Raw genomic sequence first — 18760 nt, forward strand, 5'->3', positions numbered from 1 at the left:
AAGTGTTCAACCGTTCAGGTTAGTTGCTCACCAAAACGAAACTACCGGGTTCAGGGGCAGGTTTCTAGAAGAAGCAGACTGTGAGGTAACGTACTCCAACTAAACAAGTATGACCTGGTAACTTGGATGTATAGCTGACAGTTGACAGGAAAATGTAACTTTAGCTGCTGTGGCGCTAGTGTTAGTACTCGTATGTTTCTGGTTCGCACTAATACCTTCACAGAGCAACCAACGGAAGTCGTTGTTATGGTCTGACGTCTTTCGTGCGGGATATTTTGGACCCAACACGGGGACGAAGTTTAGTTCCGACCACCCTGTTCAGCACTTCAGTATAACACAAGTGATATATTAAGCATCAGAGTGAAGACTTGAACAGTCCTTGTTGACCTGTATTGTATTTCCCTATCCAGTTATTTCTGCCCAATCGCATTTTATGTTCCCAGTATTTTATGATTAAGGCCATCACTGCAAAAGTATAAAAACATTGATTGCATGAGAGACACGAACAGGGTGACCAGGCTGCACTGAAGGAAAAACAGGCATTTACAGACACATATTTAAATCCGTCATAATAGTGAATTTACAGAGATGATGCGTGTTTTTCATTTAATGTTAACAGTTCAATCTAATAAAGATGAATGTGAAAATGAACCTGAAGAAGCTGAATAAAACCTAAAGATGCTGGAGATGCAAAACACATTTTGTTTACTGTCACAAAGATCTGTAGACATTTAAGTGCTTGAAATTATTTAATTTATATTTTGTTGAAGGAATTCATTTAGTATTTTACTGTACTATCTGTATTTAATCCCGAAGCTCTCAGCCAGGCCAAATGTCAGTCCAAGTCAACACTGCAGTGTATATAACGCAGCTACAGCTTTTGTTTTGTGTTTTCATTTATTTAAAAAGTATGTAATTTGTTTAACATAACTTCTCCTCCTTAGCAGTCATATTTAATAAAATTGTACTAAAGCTTAAAAAGCTGACATTCTTTTACGATTCCCAGTGTTTAGCCATGGCTGGACCTGTCAGTCTGGAGCTGGATCCAATCTTCCTAAAGGGACTGAGTTTCCTACACTCCAAGAGTAAAGACTCGGCTGAAAAACTCAAAGCTTTACTAGATGAGTCCCTTTCAAGAGGAAGTGACTCGTCTTACCGTTCATTGCAAAAAGTAAGGAGTTCATTGCATTTTTATCATCGTTATTGTTAATTTCTCTTCAAATGTCATTGTAATGTAATTTATACAACTGAATGCCAACTATTCTGTCTTATCATTGTGTATCCTCAGGATATAGAGGTGTCCAAGGGATCTGTGTCAAAACTGAGCTTAAGTAAACAGGACTCAAAGTCCTCCTCAAGTTCCTCATCCTCCAGCAGCAGCAGCAGCAGCAGCAGCAGTAGCAAATCCAGCTCGGAAAAAAGCAAGAAAGAGTCAGAGAAGAGACCTGTCGAGAAGGTACGGAATAAATAGACTCTCCAAAATAAATTTAAAACCACATAATAATATTTGTGTGTCTTTGAGGCTACGTTGACCATTGTTATGCATTTATTTTTACAACTATGGTCCAGTCCTGTTTTACTGCCTGTGAATGAGTACATCATAAATTATGACTGTCAACTACATACATCTGTCATTTTAAAATTATGGTCAAAGAGAGAGGGTCTTTTTTCTTCTTAATATTTTATCTTTTAGACTTGCAGCATAGAGCTGCACTCTCAGGCAAGGAATACTGAGCACATCCATACAGTTAGTGAGCCAGTTGGATAATCAATGAGATGGCTATAAATTGACAATGTTGATACTCATGACATTGCTGTCAACATGCATTGTCCAAACGGAACTCTTTCTGTCTTACTGACAAACAGGTCAGGGTGGTGGACTTGGTTGAGGTGGACCCTCCCAAAAAGCCTCGTTTGGAGAAACCGGAGAATCGCTCTTCTCCAATTACCGTTCAGACGAGCAAAGACCTTCTGCCAAACATAAACGACTACGATGAGACCAATGCTGATGACTTTGCAATGGAAATGGGCCTGGCTTGTGTGGTTTGCAGGTACATTTTAATTATTAGCAAATACATTAGGTGTAGTTGTTCTCTAGTACGTGAGCTTCCAGATGTTGGTATGCATTCCAATCTAATAATTTATATTAGTTCTACTCAATCTTTGAGATGGAAAGGTAAACTTACTAACCTGCAACATTCTTTTCCATTGCCTAAGACAAATGACCGTGAGCATGGGAAACCAGTTGGTTGAGTGCCAGGAGTGCCATAATCTGTACCACCAGGACTGTCACAAGCCCCAAGTGACAGACAAAGAAGTGAATGATCCACGGCTTGTGTGGTATTGTGCCCGCTGCACCAGGCAAATGAAACGCATGGTGAGGAAAATAAATGATGACCCAGTCTTTGTATTTATATCTTAGTGCATCATCATTGAGTATATGACTTATCAGTGTTTAGTCATGTTAGTAGTTTCAGTATTGGTATTGTTTCTGTCTAAAACTAACAATGTGTTTGTCCACTAGGCCCAGAAACCTCCACAGAAGCCATCTCCTGCGTCTGCATCATCAGCGCCGGTTGTCAAAGACACACTGGTGAAAAAGACAGAGCTTAAAGCCAAGCCTGACACAACCAGCACCTTCCAAGCCTTCAAAAGAACAGAATTGAAGGTTTGTGAGAACAAAATATGGCGATATGCCGCCTTTTTATTTATCCACAGTAATATGTGTCGTTATTACTGGTCTGCCATTAAATGGACTTTTTAAGTCTTTCGACCACTTAAAACGCTCACACATATTCACACTGAGATGGCAGAGACAGCCATAACGGGTGCTAAACTGCTCATCAGGATGTAAACTAATGGTCTCAGCCTTCGGGAGCAATGTAGGGTTCAGTAGTTTGCCCAAAGACACTTTGATATTTGTGCAAACGACTCTAAAAGGCAGTCTACATAAATCCCTGCTCAAGAAAATGAGCAGAAAGTAGACCACTGACTTCTGTTGGCAGTATTCCTGTACAGTATCATTTCTCCAGACGGAGTAGGTTTTAAAACTTTTCAGAGTACTTTTACTTATTGGAGTTCACGACGGGGTTATTTTGACTGCAAACATGTTGCCTTTAAGTGAGTGATTTGAATATGTTAATTCAAGTCAGTGTGGGAGTTTGGCTGAAGCAAGTTGAGGCATTGTCTAGCTTGCAGGTAACTGCTGACATATCTTGATGAATATGTATTTGCTCTAGTGATCTGAAGATATGTTAAAGCATAAGGCTGGTGTTATTCATGTTGTTTTTTTGGGTGAGGGGGTCAACAAAGTCTCAATGCTTTCTTCTTACTGGTAATGGTTCAGACTTTTCTGCATTCTCACTAAAAAAAAGTCCATAATAAAAATCCTCTCCACCAGAACATATTTCTTGGTAACATGAAGCAGTAGAAGAGATGGGAATATACCGAAGCTAAATGATTACGTTAAGTAAATCTGGTAATGCACTGGAGGTTGCACATATATGATCTGCATCTTAAATTAAACTATCTCTCTTGCCATGAAGTGGTAAATGAGCTTAAACTAATTTAAGTAAACTCCTTTCATGAACGCTGAATTATTTTGTTGGCATTTGGCACTCCAGACATAAAGGCAACTTCTTAGTGTCTCAATTTCAAAATTGTAAAAGTTATTATTGCAATAAGACAGTGACATTTTAGGCTCTGTTGAATTTGTGGTGCGCTGTGATAACTGTGGTAGCGATTTATCATTTCAGGCATCTGCAACATCAGCCAATCCCACCAGCAGCAACTCCGCCTCATCAGGCAGCGGCCTCACAGGCTGGGCTGCATTTGGAGCGAAGACGAGCCCATCTCTAACTGCCAGCTCCAAACTAGGTTCCTCCGGCCCAAGTGGGAGCCACAAGACCTTGACGGCTCCCTCTGGCCAGAAACCCGCCGGGCTGTCTGGTTTAGCAGGAGCCAAGTCAGGACTCGGAAGTGCAAAGATTACCGGGAGTGGCAACGGAAACGGCTCTAGCCAGGTGCCTCTAAAACCTCCTCCACCACTGACTCTGGGTAAGCAGCCTCTGAACCGTTCATCGAGCAGTGAAAGCAAAGGGCCTGCTTCATCAGGAGCCGGCTCCCCCAGCGGCTCAAGTGGAGGAGGGAACGGAGGCAATAACGGAGGAGGTAATGGGAATGGGTCAAAGGCTGCACAAGGAGACAAAGCACCAACGTCCCAAGAGGTCCAGCTCAACGCCATGAAACGATTACAACTGGTGAAGAAAAAAGCGGCGCAGAAGAAGCTGAAGAAATGAGTAGAGAGAAACAAAGAGGGGGGAGGTGTGAGGGAGTAGAAAACACATGTGGAAGTAGTGCCAGAGTATTGTGTTTGTATTAAAAGAGCAACTGTACGTGAGTAACACCATCCAGTCAAATACTTGAATCTTGTGTTGCGTAAATGATGCTGGACTGTGTACCTCTTTCTGTCTAAACAAGTCTGACCGTTGAAAAAGTGTCACTTTTCATCCATAAAAAATAAATGTCTTGTTATAAACTGGTATTAGCAATGACTTCGTAGCATGTGGTGTCCTTAAATGTGTATCGTTATATTCTGCGGGACAAATGGAGGTTTGATCACGTTTATTCATTATGTAATTGTTCAAATATAAATGATAGATTTCTTCATTTCACATTAAATATACTCACTTCATGTAGGAATCAGTTCACATACAAAATTTACTTCATTAATAAATCACTTCATTATCAATATAAACTCACCAACACTGAAGTAAAAAAAAGTGCTCGGCACAGTGCCCTGTATTTTCCTACCATTATTTATGTTAATCACAGATTACTGGTCCAGTCCCATTTGTGAGCTCTCTTGTTAAAATCTTCTGAAGGCACAGCAGATTCAACACTTTTGGTATGAGACGTATAAGGTCTAGTAATACCTGGTGCAATTTTGACTCACCAAGCAGAAAAGTGACAGTGTCAGGACTATTTGAATTATGTATGAAAGTGTAAGTGAGTTTGTTTAAAATGCCACAAGTTGGTTTGGTTTCCTGGATATGATATGCATAAAAAAGTGCATCTATTTATGCGTATGACATCCTGCCAAGGTAGTTGGCAGGGACGTATCCCTTCTGTCCGTTAGCCTCTGCTAACCACCAGTCCTTATTGCCTCCCAGGTCACAGAACTTAAGGATGCGGACATGCTGGTACTCCTGCAAGGTCAGCTCCTGGTCACAGCGTGCTTGAAATGCATACACGGCATAGAACTGTGGAGAGAGAGACGCAAATCAGATGTAATCAGCGGCAAATCTACTTTCACGGTTTGAAAAAATGTAATATCTTAATTTACACTGACGTCATTAAATCATATTTAAGTGTGTCCTCCTAAAAATCCAGAAGGTGGCACTGTTTATTAGCGTTCCACATGGACAGAATGTTCCCACCGGTCTTAAATAAGGTTTACAATCTACTAAGCCTGATAAACGTTATGTTTTAAGACAAATAACTGTGTCATGTTATGATGAAGATCAGAGTCATATTGGGTGGTCATAGCAGATGAAGACATGACTACTAGGAGGACAACGCCTTTATAGCCAGAGTGACAGCACACTGTCATCATTTAATATTATTCACCCCATTTCATGTCAATGCACTGGCCCTCTGTAATAACACCTCTCAGATTTAACAGTTGGAGTCTCATACGTGAAGAGGCACTTATTGCCAGTTTAAGTTACATGGTTCGCTGATCCGTTATTTTATTTTAATTATGAGGTTTATGTGGTGTGTGGTTTGATGTGTTTCAGTTTGTTCCCCTGTTTTTTAGATTCCTGATACTGCTTGGTTCATTTCATAGTGTTACACACATGTCATGTATGCACATTTGCATGCTTAAGTGAGGCTTGTAGTATTTCTGCAACTGTTGATTTAATCTTCTGGACATTGACTGTTCTCAAGCTGACAACCAAAGCCGATCAAATATATTCTACCTGTCTGAAACACTGCAGTAGCTTGCAATGACATTCATAAAGAAGTGCAAGATCGTGTAGGCCACCACACACACCTGCTGAGCCTCTGCGTCCTGGGTTTCCTCCAGATCTTCAGGGCTCTCTTGCTCCCCCTGCAGTCCGGAGAGGATTGAGCCACTGTCGGTGGTGTTGAGGTTGAAGCTGCGCAGGCTGCTGCTGCCACTGCCTGACACAAAGAGGCTAATGTCATCGAAGTCCTCGTCCACCATGGCAGGCGGCTGCTGCTGCTGCGGCTGCTGCTGCTGCGGCTGCTGCTCTTTTGCCATCTGGCCTGCCCGCTGAGAGTCCCTCAGAGGGTTGTACTGCTTCAGGAATGTGGAGTAGACATAGCCCTGTGTGCCTAGCAGTGACACAAAGGGGCAGTTAGTCAGGATGCCTGACCTCTCAGAGTTAATGTTGAAGGGTTAGTTCAGTCAAATTGAAACAAAATACATTCACACTTTCCTCATTTATCTAGCAATGCAAGGTAGTTTAAAGTAGTCCAGGTTTTGAGATATGTATCTCTTAGATTTCCTCGATCAGACACATCAAACACTGAAAAATCTCTTTTCATAAACAGTGTCCCACTCTGGATAATCCACAGAACAGCCTGTTAACCATTTCTGTAAAAACTAGTTATTGTGGATTATCCAGATTACCCAGGGTTATATATACATATATATATATATATATATATATATATATATATATATATATATATATAGTTTTAATTATTTAAGCATGGTAATCAAAATTCCATTCACATCGTAATAGGGTGCAGACAAATCGACGAGACTGACAACAAAACTTGAAGAAAAAAAACATAATCTTTCTCCATTTTATAATTTGGGTGAACTGATCCTTTATGTCTAACAGCAATGTAAATACTGGACAAACTGCACTTCATAAGACATTTTTCTTTGTTAATCCCCAAAACGCGTGATAGAAATAAACAAGTTTCCTCTCTGGAAAATGTGTGTTTAATACAGTATAAGGGTCTTACATTAAGGCTGTCAGCATTTGCATTTGCTTAAACAATCTTAAATCGATGCAAGTGAACTAAGGAATGTGTAAATGTGAAGCAAGCATATTCATAGTGTTGACATCAACAGAAGGATGAACAACAACTTCCTGGGAATGCTTCTAATCCCAGAGGAACAGACAAGTCTGTGAAGAATGTACTTCGTACCAAGAAACATGCACACACTCTTTTTTTTTTTCTAAAGCTCATAGAACTTGTTATTGCCGAATACAAAGAGGCGTGCAAGTGTCATCTCTCCGTCCTTGTTTCCCAATACCCATAGGGAGAGGCTTTGTACTCCAGGCAACACTGCTTACAACACGCTGCGGTTTGTTCCAAACAAGACATTGGGATCTCAGGTGCCTCTGCGAGACGTGAAGGGGAGATGGAGACAAGCTATGGAGTTGGCCCTGTTGAGAGGCAACCATCTCCAGAGGCTGGCAAAGAGGTACCAGCAACCATGACATCACAGGAGCCCTTGGGACTAATTTTTGTGTGCTGACTTGTCAGTGTCAGAAAGTAAAGTTTTGTGTGTCTAGACAGCCTCAGTCATCGAACAGGTGCAGGTATATTCACAGAGGAATGTGCATTAAAGAAGACATATACCAACCATATACCTGCAGATGATCTGGTGTAATAACTTAATTCACCTTGTGTGTCTTTCTAACTGAAGGAGCCAAGAGTTACCGCTGCCTCATGGGTCTTTGTCCTTTGACACACACACACACACACACACACACTTGCCTCCAGTGCGAACGAGCCAGCGGCTGCTGCTGCCTAATGGGTCCGTGTCCTCCAGCAGGGCGACCAGCTCTCCCTCCAGCAGGCTGAGGTCCTGCTCCTGGCAGCCATTACACTTTCTCTTCAGCTGGTACAGACGGCTAGGTGGATGTTCTGCCAGCAGCCAAGCTCGCTGTTCCTCGGTTTGATGCTGCACCTCCGGCATCTAAAGGACACAAAGGGTGTAATTATGTGAAGTGGGTCTGGTGTGTGAGCACATGTAGGCACACCGTTGGTTATCATTGTCTGAGATTGTTCTAAGGAGGGCGGAGAAAAAGATCCACTCACATACAAGCATATGCTCATATAAGTACTGGTGTTTATGCATATGTGTCTACACACCAACACATAGAGATAAATAAGTCTCGGGGGCCTGATACCTGGTGGAACTTTGTGTTTCCAAGTGCCCCAGTTAATCACAGCAAGGAGCTGTTCTCCGTGGCTGCCTTTGATAAGACTTAGAGCTGCTCATTTATGGCTTGGAATTGGTTCAACAAAATTAGAAATACAGGAATATGTGTGACTTTTGTTTCAACCTGGAGTTTATGAGACGTTTACAGACACTTAAAGAATAAACCAGGGATCTAACGAGGACAGATTGAAAACTATGAGCATTTTCTCTCTATGTGAATAATCTCTTTTAGATTATTTTCACTTTCTTACTGCTATTTTCTTGTCCCGTTGTCTCTCAAAGCTGACTTTTCGCTCCATCAACTTCTGTGCGTTGTCCTTGACAAAGGTCAGATTGTTCAGCTCATCCATGATGCTGTTTTGCACTTCAGCAATGTTTGACAATGGAGCCTGAAAAGACAAACACGACACACTTTAGTTTCACCATTAAACAGACTGAACATGAATGAGTGTTATTTATGTGTGGGATCCTCACTGGCAGCTGCTGTATGGATGGGGAACGGAGCAGTATGTTATCCATCAGCCCTCGGAGCAGGGCCACTAGATACACCACACAGTTTCTTAGGACAGTATAGGCGGCCATGTTGAACCTCTGCAACTCCTCCACCAGCAAGGCATTGAGAGCTTCATAGTCCCTCCTGGCGGGACCGGGCGGGTCTTCTAACACCAGTGAAGGGGAGGAAGAAGTGGTGGATGACGTGGATGACGATGAAAAAGAAGAAGAGCGCTCCAGGCGGCTGCAGTAATCCAGCAACTTGTCATATCGCTTCTGGATGAGCTTCTGTGGAGCTGTGAACATGCCTTGCAGGGAGGAGAGGGGGCCGAGGACCAAGCGCTCCATACTGTCTTTCTGCAGCAAGAAGTCAATGAGGCAGGGAGAAGATGAATAGAGATGTACAGTATTAAGTATTCTCTGTACATGTAAACAAGTCATTTTACCGTACCTCTGTGCGTTTTTATTTGAATTCTGTATATAAATGGCTTATTTTCAGAATGCAGCAGCATCTCTAATTCGCAATCATTTTCTATAACGGGGGATAGCAAAGTACGCCTTAACATTAACCAGAGCTGCTACAGCTTGATTTGCATGCAGACAAACAAGATGTAGTGATGTTTCTCAGTTTACAGTAGTACTTAAGCAGACATTACATATTTTGTTTATCATAATGTGGAGCATGTAATGGGTAGTGCTAAAAATAAAGTAAAAAGAAAGTTATTGTGGTGAAAATGTTCTGTTTCCTGAAAGCATCTATCGGTTACAGCTGTTATGTGTTCACTATAGGAGACACAATGGATCCCCTTTCATACAAAATTAGTCTGTCGATTGGCTTCTTAGAGTGCCAAGGCCTTTCTATCTACACTTATTTTGTAAAGCTTATTACAGACTTTGGTTTGAGGCTGTGCAACACAAATAATCGTATTCAAAGCTTTACAGCAGCAGTGCGATCCACAGAGTAGAGGGCAGGAAAGGGAAGGTGGCAGTTACTAAGGGACCTAGTAGGAAGGTCAGAGGCACAGAAGAAGAGGATTAATATAATAGGCAGAAGACAAGCAGCTGTGGGCAAAGTGACAGATGACTCACAGTTGGAGGGTGAATGGGAGGTCATGTAGGAACAGGACAGCAAAGCAAGGACAGACACATATTTAGAAGATTCAGGGAGGAACTACTGCCCTGAATAAAGCCAATAGCATTGATGTTGTTTTTGTTGTTGTAAAGGAAAGAAAGCCATATCTTACATAGTGCTTATAGGGGTCATTTCCATTCTTTTCTGAATTGCCGTTTGTGTGATTTCTGTTTGGATCCTTGATGATGTCCTCCATGTCCTGGACATTCTGAACAGCTACAGACACCATCTCCTGCAGAGCAGACATCAAGGAAGAACGTCTCAGAAAGTTTACAGAATGTTTCAAAACATTAAAACACACACTTTGCAGTCGGACACGCTAACTTGCACCTACCTGAGTGTGCTGCAGGTAACATTGAACATTCTTGACCAGCAGCCTCACAGCCTTCTCTAGACACCTGAACAGCTTCTCCTCTCTATCAAATATTTCATCTCTCACCTACAGACAGAAGAGTTTAAACATTAACAACTATTAACAACTGCATAAAAGCAACAATTTGCATTTCAATAATGTACCTTGACGCCAGAATGTTTTATTTATTTAAACTGTCATGTTTATTTAAATAATCCTCATAACTTTTATTCTATGTACTCATTTGTATTGCTGTGAGAGATAGCACCGTATTTTACCTGTGGTTCAACTCCAGTAAGGATCTTGAGATATCCAGCAAACCTGTCGCCTTTCTTCCGGATAGAGTGGATGTTGAACTTGTTTAGTTTCCCCCTCAGTGTGCCTTCATCCTCTAACCGCTTATACTTCATAACTGAGTGTGAAGAAAAAGAAAAAAAATTGAAATAGAAGAAAATCTACAAAGAACTAGCTTTGTTGTCACATGAGTTGGCAAAATCACAAAGTTGCTAAATAAATAGACATAAATGATAAAACACCTCTGTGCGGCACTGTAAATGTAATATCACCTATATCTTTGCGTCTCTTGAACTCGTTGATGTTAACATTGACGATCTTGACAGCAGTGAACGCCTTCTGCATTGGCTGATAGTCACGGTGGTCCTCAGGCGTGGCATGCCACAGCTCCCCAAGCAGCAACGGATACTTCATGATCCTCTGGACCGGTTTGATCAGCAGTGAGCCCATATTCAGTAAATTAGGTTTCCCTCTGTGGGAATAAATGTGTTATACAGGAAACGATTATTGACATGAACTGACCGACGGAAATGAGATTCACAATGCATGACAACGAAAAACGACTTACTCTTGGTCGTAGATTTTCCTGTAATTACAAAGACAAAGAAACACATTCACCAACAAAATAAAACACACAGTTAAGAATATCAACTAAGTTATAATAAGATAAGATTATGAGATACACATATATGAAAGATGTGAATTGACTTACTTTAGAGATAATACACATGTGGTGAAATGTTGCTTTACTTCTTCTTCTTCCTCATAGGATTTGAGTGACATGTGGGCATCATCATGATGGTAACAGTAAATCTTATATACATCTTCTAAAGCTGCCTTCGCCTGGAAGAATATATCTCCTTCAAATAAAAATAGGACATGAGATCTTTTGCCGAACACAAACCAGAGCAGTAAAAGTCAAAATTGGTTCAAATCAGGCAATTAGTCTAAATGGCATTACCTATGACAACTGCCTCTGGATCCGGGTCAGCGACGGCCTTATGTAGTCTGTGAAGGAGTGCTGCAGAAACTTCACACACTGCCTCTGTGTTGGTGAACAACCGGTCTACATCCACAACCTGATGAAGGACAAATACATTAAATATGCCATGCAAATGAAACCGAAATGAAAATCCTCTTTTTTCTGTTTTTTTTTTCTGTCAAAATGTGAGTCAAAGTTACTGCATAAATAAGCTGTCATTTATATGAATACACCTTTATTTGAATACTCCCATGCTAATTCCTGCTGTACATTATATTTGTATTACAAGTTTCTCTCTATTTACAAAAGCTGCTGTTAGCAACAGCCAATATTATCGGATACTTCACACACATGTTCAATAAGGGGGTAATAATTAGTCATATATTGAGTCATATATCAATGCTGTAGCAAGCAAGAAAGGAAGTTAGAAGAAAAAAACAGAAAAATCCAAGAGGCATATAGATAATATTGTCTAAATTAAATTATTCTCCAGCAGAGAGCACACTTTACAACTTTCAAACACTAAAGTCCACTCAAAATATTTTCCCCATGTAGTTTTTGTGTGCCTAGCTGTGTGTAAAACAAAGGGATCTCTACTGTCAGTTGAATTTGTTTCTTCTTTTGATTTGGGCAATAGAGCTTGAGAAATCAGGACTGGAGGTAAAAAAAAGCTTCTACTAGCTTTAGATATTCATGCTATTTATTTAGTTTTAGCAAGGAATACGATTCTATAACCAATTGTTTTATATATGTTTGATGCTCAAACTGTATATCAACATATTTATATTTAAAAAAAAAAGGATTTCTATTACAGAATCTTCCTTTTCTGATCAGATCAGACTTACATGTTTTCTGTGGTTCAGAGATCAAATCTGGAACAAATACAGTACATCCGGCCTCAAGGTGGCCACTTTTAATTTAGAAACAGTGAAATAATTTGTTATAAAAAAAATCTCCCGATTTTAGTGTGTGAAAAAGTTACTGTTATGGTTGGGGTTAATGTTACACATAAGCATGATATTGTAAAGTGGGTCAAAATGTACCCAATAGTCAAGTGACGCCGTTGAACATCAATTTTTTCTCAGCAGGGAGCCACACTGAACTTTACGATTACATTTTTATCTCAAGAAAATGTCACCATTCAAAAAAAAAAACACTATTGTAGTATATGTACACGTTGGTGGAGTTAATACATTAAGCCTCGAAGATTTCATTGTGGGCCCTGAAAAACGTGTACCTGCAGATTGCGTAGAGGCTGGACCACCTCTCTGATGCACAGCTCCAGGTCTGTGAGGTAGTCCTTTTCAGTCTGCACGAGCTCCTGAATGACCTTTGCCCTGCGGTTCATCTTCCTGGAACGCACCTCCTCCGGGTCCAGGGCTGGAGAGGGGGGCGTGGACCGGTCGTGTGGTGTCATTTTCTCTAAAAACAAGTTGACATTGAGATTTGTATCAAATAAATAGGTGGTACGTGGCTGGCCAGTCACATTATTGTGTACTATGACAGCATCTGGCCCAATGAGTCAGAAGGGCCGTATAAGGACAAGGTAAATGTATGATATTGTGAGCATAAACCTACATGCTGCTGTAAATCTGCAATTTCCCCCAAAATCTATGTGTTAGGCAACATTTCAAGCCATCTGTGTGCATTATCGAAAATGCTGGTAAACAACCTGGCCCTGTGGCTGTGCATGCTTGGAAAAACCAACATCTCTTCTAAAACATCGGCTTGTCGCCTGAGCACCCATCAGTATTTCACGCTGATATAATTATTTTGACTCCGGCGCCAAAAGGCCTCACTTAACATGCCAGTCAGGCTCACTCCTCTTTTTTTTATTGCCCTGCTGTCTAATCAGTGTGTGGCTGCTCTGTGCTTTGCATGGCAGGCAGGAGGAGTGTCTGTTCAGGGAAGAGGGATGCTTCCTTGCTGCCTAATCGACGCCACACACCACTTCCTTCTCTGGGGAGCGCTGCGAGGCTCGTGTCAGGTTACAGAACTAATCGTGCCGCTGATGTAATGCTCCATCGTGCTCAGGCATTCCATCTGCTCAGACTGGGAGTTTGCAGGGGGAGTGGCGGATAATGATGAACACACACCTATATATGCAAGGACACACACAATGATTCACATAGAAATGCACAAACACACAAACACACACACACACACACACACACACACACCCACACCCACACTAACTAATTTACTGCACCCACCTCAGCACACTCATTTCACACACATATGCACAAATACAGAGCATAAGATTGGACAGAGGAAGTTCAACTTAGTGTTCATATTAGCAAGACATTTACAGTATATGTATGCACCATTTTATAATTATAATAATTAGTCTGGCTAATGATTAGTCCAGGCACACCCTTTGTAGTCATATATTGTGCTCTCATTAGTTTGATTATGGATATGGTGAAAATGGGCTTCCATAAGAAAGTGAGGAAGTTGCACCGTCAAAGAAAACAAGTAAGGCAGGTGTAGGGACATTCTTTTTTTCCCTTTGCTTACTCATAATTTCATTTAAAAAAAAAAAAAGTTTATTTATTGTTGGAGGCAACAGGAAGTTGCAGGCGCTATGAGTGACAGGGTAGCTGTGGGGGAAAGGTACATTATAGTGGCTGAAGCTGAGTAGAAGGACTCATGTGACTCTGGCCAGTGGGCAGTACTTCCTCATGAATGCCAACACTGTACAGATTGCCTTCACACATGATTGACTTCTGAGATCTGATCACTTTCTGCTTGCAACGCTGCTTACAGTGACACCTTACATTTGTCTTTTTTCCCCCCTTGAGATACATGATTTCGCCTGCAGAGCTGAATAATCCCCTCTCCGAAAATCTCAACGAAAACCGAACATTATAAATTTCTCAAAGGTAATATTCATTTGAGATATGCATCTTGATATTTCCTTTTAATAATTGATTTAAATGCCTATTGGACATTATATTGGTTGAAGCTGCAATAAATGATTTATATATATGATAAAAAAGAATATATATATATATATATATATATATATATATATATATATATATATATATATTCTTTTTTATCACAGTGGCTAGCGTCACAGTGGTTTATCTGAGTTCAACTTGTTTGTCTGGGATAAACTCAGTGTCCACAGCACACAAATAAAGCTGAACTGAGAAGTCATAGACCTTTTCCTCCAGTAGTTAATAATTAACTGATAAGACTTCAATAAATAGTTAAGGTAATCTCTTTGAAATAAATCCTTGGTACATATTAATCCACGTTTTATTGCAACCAACAAACAGTTTTACTGGTGGATGTTATGTAATATAAGTGTCGCATTCATGTTTCAACAGTATCATGAAGTGGCACGTGTCTATGTGGGCTTCCAGCGTGAAAAGAGACCCCAGAAACACTGAAAAACTCCACCCGTGAGAAAAATGGCAGCTTCATATTCTATTTTCAATCTGGTTTTCAGCCATTTTCATAGATCATTAACTTTAACTCCAACATATTCTTGCTACTCTACAAAGTATATATAAAAGAAGAAGTGAAATAAATATTCTCCTAAAAGCACTTTGGATTCTGTTGTAGTATTCACAACCGGCCTTGAAGTTGAATTATCCCGCACTGACACATTAACAATAAAATAATTCAAACTAAAATGTATCGTAGCATATCTCGACTCAGCAGATCTGTGCTGACTTCTGCTTTTTCCGGCATTATGTTTGGGGAGGTATGGTTGCTGACACAGAAGTTCCCATGAAAGTAGATACAAGGCTTTTCACTGTTCAGCCCATTGAATGGAATTCAGTAGACGGCCCCTGAACAGAATAAGAGGCACGGGGTATCACGTATCGCCGGCAAGAAAAATGACACGCCTGACTTTGCCACACAGCAAAGTGAACAATGGGATTTTTTCAATATATTTTGGATAAAGTGCAGTGAAAGTGAAGAAAGCCTAACATTGTTTACAAAAACGATTAATTAAAATATTGAATTTAATGAAAGTGGGACATATATCTTATCTGTATGTAACATTAATTTAGTCTTTTTGGGGAAAAAAATCATATAAAGCCCAAAAGGTCTCAAGGTGACACACACTTGCACACACAGAGTGAAATTCAGTCCTCATACGTGATAGATAAAGATAAATAAATATGAATGTTCAGTTCAGTACTGTCACATCATGTGAGTTTTGCGCTGGTAAATCATTGTCAGAACAATTATTTTTAGTGACTGTACATAATTAGACATAGTGATGTCATGTTGCCATGGTTCTGTGGCTTGCCCAACCTGTCTGACGAGCAGATGAGACGGGCTGTCGAGCAGCAACTCACATGTTTCCTCTTTCAGTGAAGTCATCGTTCTGTCAATATTTGTGATGGTAATACCACTGTAAATATGTAATGCAGCTTGTCAGGTGTGAGGCTAAAGTCGAATAGGGCGGGTGATTGGTTTACTGAAAACACCCCCAATGTTATGTAACAACCGTGCTGCCATTATGCAGGTTGGGGAAGAAAACAGAAAGTGCAAAGGAGAAGAGAGTGTCTCCATTTCATGTAAACAGAGCAGATGCTGATAAAGCAAAGTGTGTGTGTTTGTGTGTGTAAAAGCTCTTTTATCAGTGCAACACTAAGTGAGAAGAAAGTTATAAGCTATTTTAAACAAGGGGCCACTCGTCATGTTGGCATGTTTTGTGTATTGTTCACAGGAATGGAAACCCAGGAACAAGTGGCACAGGAAAGCCAACATACTTATGCTAATCTTTAATAGTAACCCCCTGATGACACAGTGATGACAGTCATTTTGCCTGAAGTGCAGCATTCCCAGTCACAGAGTGCACTCTTAGGACAGGCGAAGCCAGTTTCTTTCTGAAATGTGGACACGTGTGTGTCAGTGAAAAGATGAGGTCAGCGTTTGTGATGAGGTAACACAGAGATGTTTTTTTTAACACATCCTTATTCTACTCCTGCTAGTTCTTACCTCAATCAATGCAAATTGTTGTGTTATATTCAATGTCAACCAAACTGTAAGACCAATGGTCAGACATCACTTAGAAGTCGTTCGTTTAAAACTTGGTAATGAACATTAATCTGAGCATCCGAACTCCCACGTCACTGCTGTCGCGGTCTTGTTTACTAGCTGGTCTGGAACACTTTTAAAGCCACTCCTCTGTGCCCGAGTTTGGAGCACAGTTTGCATATGTGGCTGCATCCCTGTGGGAGTATATTCTGCTCAACACATAGTAACACAACAGGTACCCAGTATCCAGCGCTATAGAGCAGAGCCTAATCTACGAGCATTGCTGACACTGTTGTGAGCTGGGATAATGGCATAAATGTATGCATGAAGGTTTTTAGTGCCGTCTATATATCTGTATGCTGCCATATCTGTATTTTTCTGTGAACTGGTTGTAAAAACAAATATCCCTCTCTGTGTTGCCCTTAAGCCATATATGCTGCTCTTAAAGTTACACATTTGTAAGCAAGTTATCTAAAGTATGTTATCAACAAGTTTACAAAGTAAAGAGTTGAGAGACTTTTCACACCGAGTGTTGGCTCACGTGTGTACAGATTGTTGCCATAGTTTTGACCCCCAGGGAGGTCATTCGGTGGTGTACCTTGAAGTTTAGCGCTGTATTCCGTCTTGTCGGACTGACTCCTCCTCACCAGCGTCCCCATGTTGATATCACCTTTGGCCGAGTCCTCGGCCACAATAGTGTCCGTCTTTCTCCTCTCCAGGTAGCGCAGGAACACAGGCCGGTTCCTCCTCTTTATCACTTTCTCCTTCTCTTTTTCCTTCTCCTTCTCACCCCCGCTGGCCTCATTGGGATCCATGGTGAGGCCTTCAGCTCACTTTTAGAGCAGTCAAGGAGAAAAAAAGGGGAAGAGAGAGGGACAGGAAGAGGGAGAAAGAAACAGAGGGAGGGAGGGAGGGAGAGAGAGAGAGCCTGCGAAGTGCAACAGGTGCAGTGTTCACTGTGCACTGACTGTCAGCTCTGCACAGGTAATCAAGCTCCTCCCTGCCTACCTGTCATGAGAGCCATGTGGCCACACCTCCACTGCTGTGCTTCTTCCCTCTTCTGCTGCACTTTGAACTATCCAGACCTCTCGGGGCCCCGGGGACAGGTCTGCTTACTGTCCCCAGAGTAAGAACTGAACACGCAGAAGCAGCATTCAGTTTTAATGCACCATATATCTAGAAAAAAAACTCCCAGAAAACTGCATTTCAACACTCACTTCCTTTAAATCAAGGCTGGAGAAGTTTCTGTTTGCTGCTGCCTTTTATTAAATAAATGATTATAAATGTCTTATAGTGCACTCTTGTTGTTATTGTCAATTATATGTTTAATGACTGTTTTAAATTGTATTAAAATGACATTTTATAATGTGATTATTTTGCACTTTGTGCATGTTTATTTTTTTATTTTAAGTTTCCTCTATTGCCTTGCTGCTGAAATCTCTTATAAATAACCTTTCCTTTCCCTCAGAGCATTACATTCATCCAGGGAGAAGGTTTGAGGACAGAGCAATTACCACCAGCTACAGTCTAATTTTACTCAAAATGAAATAGAAATGTCCTCAAAATAAAATGTATGTGATACATCAAAGAGAACACTAACAATGCTAGACAATTAAGTATTTATTGAAATGGCCATAGTGCTGGAAATCCTGTGAATCATACTTACAGTGAGCTTAATATTTACACAATGAATAAGTGATTTTCAAATCAAGTTAGATTAACATTAAATTTACACTTTGAAAATGAAGTGAATAAAACAACCTCAACTTACACAGTATATATTGCCACAGCAGCGGCATTATACTAAAGGTTTATTGTACCTCAGCTAAAGTGCTACGAGTGTTCAAGGACACGAAGTTGCTGCATTCTATCTGTGTTGACTAATTGCTGTGTCAGGTTTGTGGCTTTTAGTGGTTTTGAAACAACAGGGGCTGTTTGTCAAACTGTGATAATCACATTGTCATATTACTTATACACAAGGTATTTTCTGAGCCTTTGTTTCTCTATAAAAACATTTTTTTTTACACATTTACACTCGTAAAATGACATTTCTGGTTAGACAGGTAATTTATCAACACACATGCTACCACAAGGGTTTCTGTTCATAGCAACCAGATACTGCGTTCCACGTCAGAACAATGAATAGATGCATTTCCTCCCCATTGAAAGGACAGGTAATGAGCACACCCATTGTGTTTCAGATCACTGTGCCGTGTGCTCAGAGCACACCTGTTTCACTTCCAATAGACTTGATGCTCTTAACTAGATCATTATCATCATCATCAGTGTAAG

General features: G+C 40.7%; 2 protein-coding genes across 2 annotated transcripts; one reads left to right on the forward strand and one right to left on the reverse strand.

Moving 5' to 3' along the window:
• Nucleotides 1–13: 13 nt before the first annotated feature.
• ints12 (integrator complex subunit 12) lies at nucleotides 14–4535 on the forward strand. Its single transcript, XM_079219749.1, has 7 exons — nucleotides 14–18; nucleotides 1007–1171; nucleotides 1289–1456; nucleotides 1867–2051; nucleotides 2218–2377; nucleotides 2525–2668; nucleotides 3756–4535. The coding sequence occupies exons 2-7, from the start codon at nucleotides 1016–1018 to the stop codon at nucleotides 4296–4298; spliced, it is 1356 nt and encodes a 451-aa protein (XP_079075875.1). The 5' UTR covers nucleotides 14–18; nucleotides 1007–1015; the 3' UTR covers nucleotides 4299–4535.
• An 85-nt stretch (nucleotides 4536–4620) lies between these two features.
• On the reverse strand, nucleotides 4621–17286 carry arhgef38 (Rho guanine nucleotide exchange factor (GEF) 38). Its single transcript, XM_079219832.1, has 14 exons — nucleotides 17067–17286; nucleotides 12702–12886; nucleotides 11444–11561; nucleotides 11195–11342; nucleotides 11051–11068; nucleotides 10755–10954; nucleotides 10467–10600; nucleotides 10171–10275; nucleotides 9949–10068; nucleotides 8687–9061; nucleotides 8464–8601; nucleotides 7765–7966; nucleotides 6056–6360; nucleotides 4621–5261 (listed from the first exon to the last, which is right to left on the reverse strand). Exons 1-14 carry the CDS (start codon nucleotides 17281–17283, stop codon nucleotides 5079–5081), a joined length of 2448 nt encoding a protein of 815 aa, XP_079075958.1. The 5' UTR covers nucleotides 17284–17286; the 3' UTR covers nucleotides 4621–5078.
• Between the last annotated feature and the right edge of the window lie 1474 nt (nucleotides 17287–18760).

The sequence above is a fragment of the Taurulus bubalis genome, assembly GCF_910589615.1.
Source record: "Taurulus bubalis genome assembly, chromosome: 6".
Taxonomy (NCBI): domain Eukaryota; kingdom Metazoa; phylum Chordata; class Actinopteri; order Perciformes; family Cottidae; genus Taurulus; species Taurulus bubalis.

Bases quoted from the DNA above. Each gene is read 5' to 3' on its own strand.
- ints12 (XM_079219749.1), top strand. From the start codon at position 1,016: ATGGCTGGACCTGTCAGTCTGGAGCTGGATCCAATCTTCCTAAAGGGA. The intron at 1,172-1,288 runs GTAAGGAGTTCA...GTGTATCCTCAG, and splicing joins CTTACCGTTCATTGCAAAAA to GATATAGAGGTGTCCAAGGG. The intron at 2,378-2,524 runs GTGAGGAAAATA...TTTGTCCACTAG, and splicing joins CCAGGCAAATGAAACGCATG to GCCCAGAAACCTCCACAGAA.
- arhgef38 (XM_079219832.1), bottom strand. From the start codon at position 17,283: ATGGATCCCAATGAGGCCAGCGGGGGTGAGAAGGAGAAGGAAAAAGAG. The intron at 12,887-17,066 runs GTACACCACCGA...ACTTGTTTTTAG, and splicing joins ATACAGCGCTAAACTTCAAG to AGAAAATGACACCACACGAC. The intron at 7,967-8,463 runs GTAAGAAAGTGA...TGTGTCCTTTAG, and splicing joins AACGGGACAAGAAAATAGCA to ATGCCGGAGGTGCAGCATCA.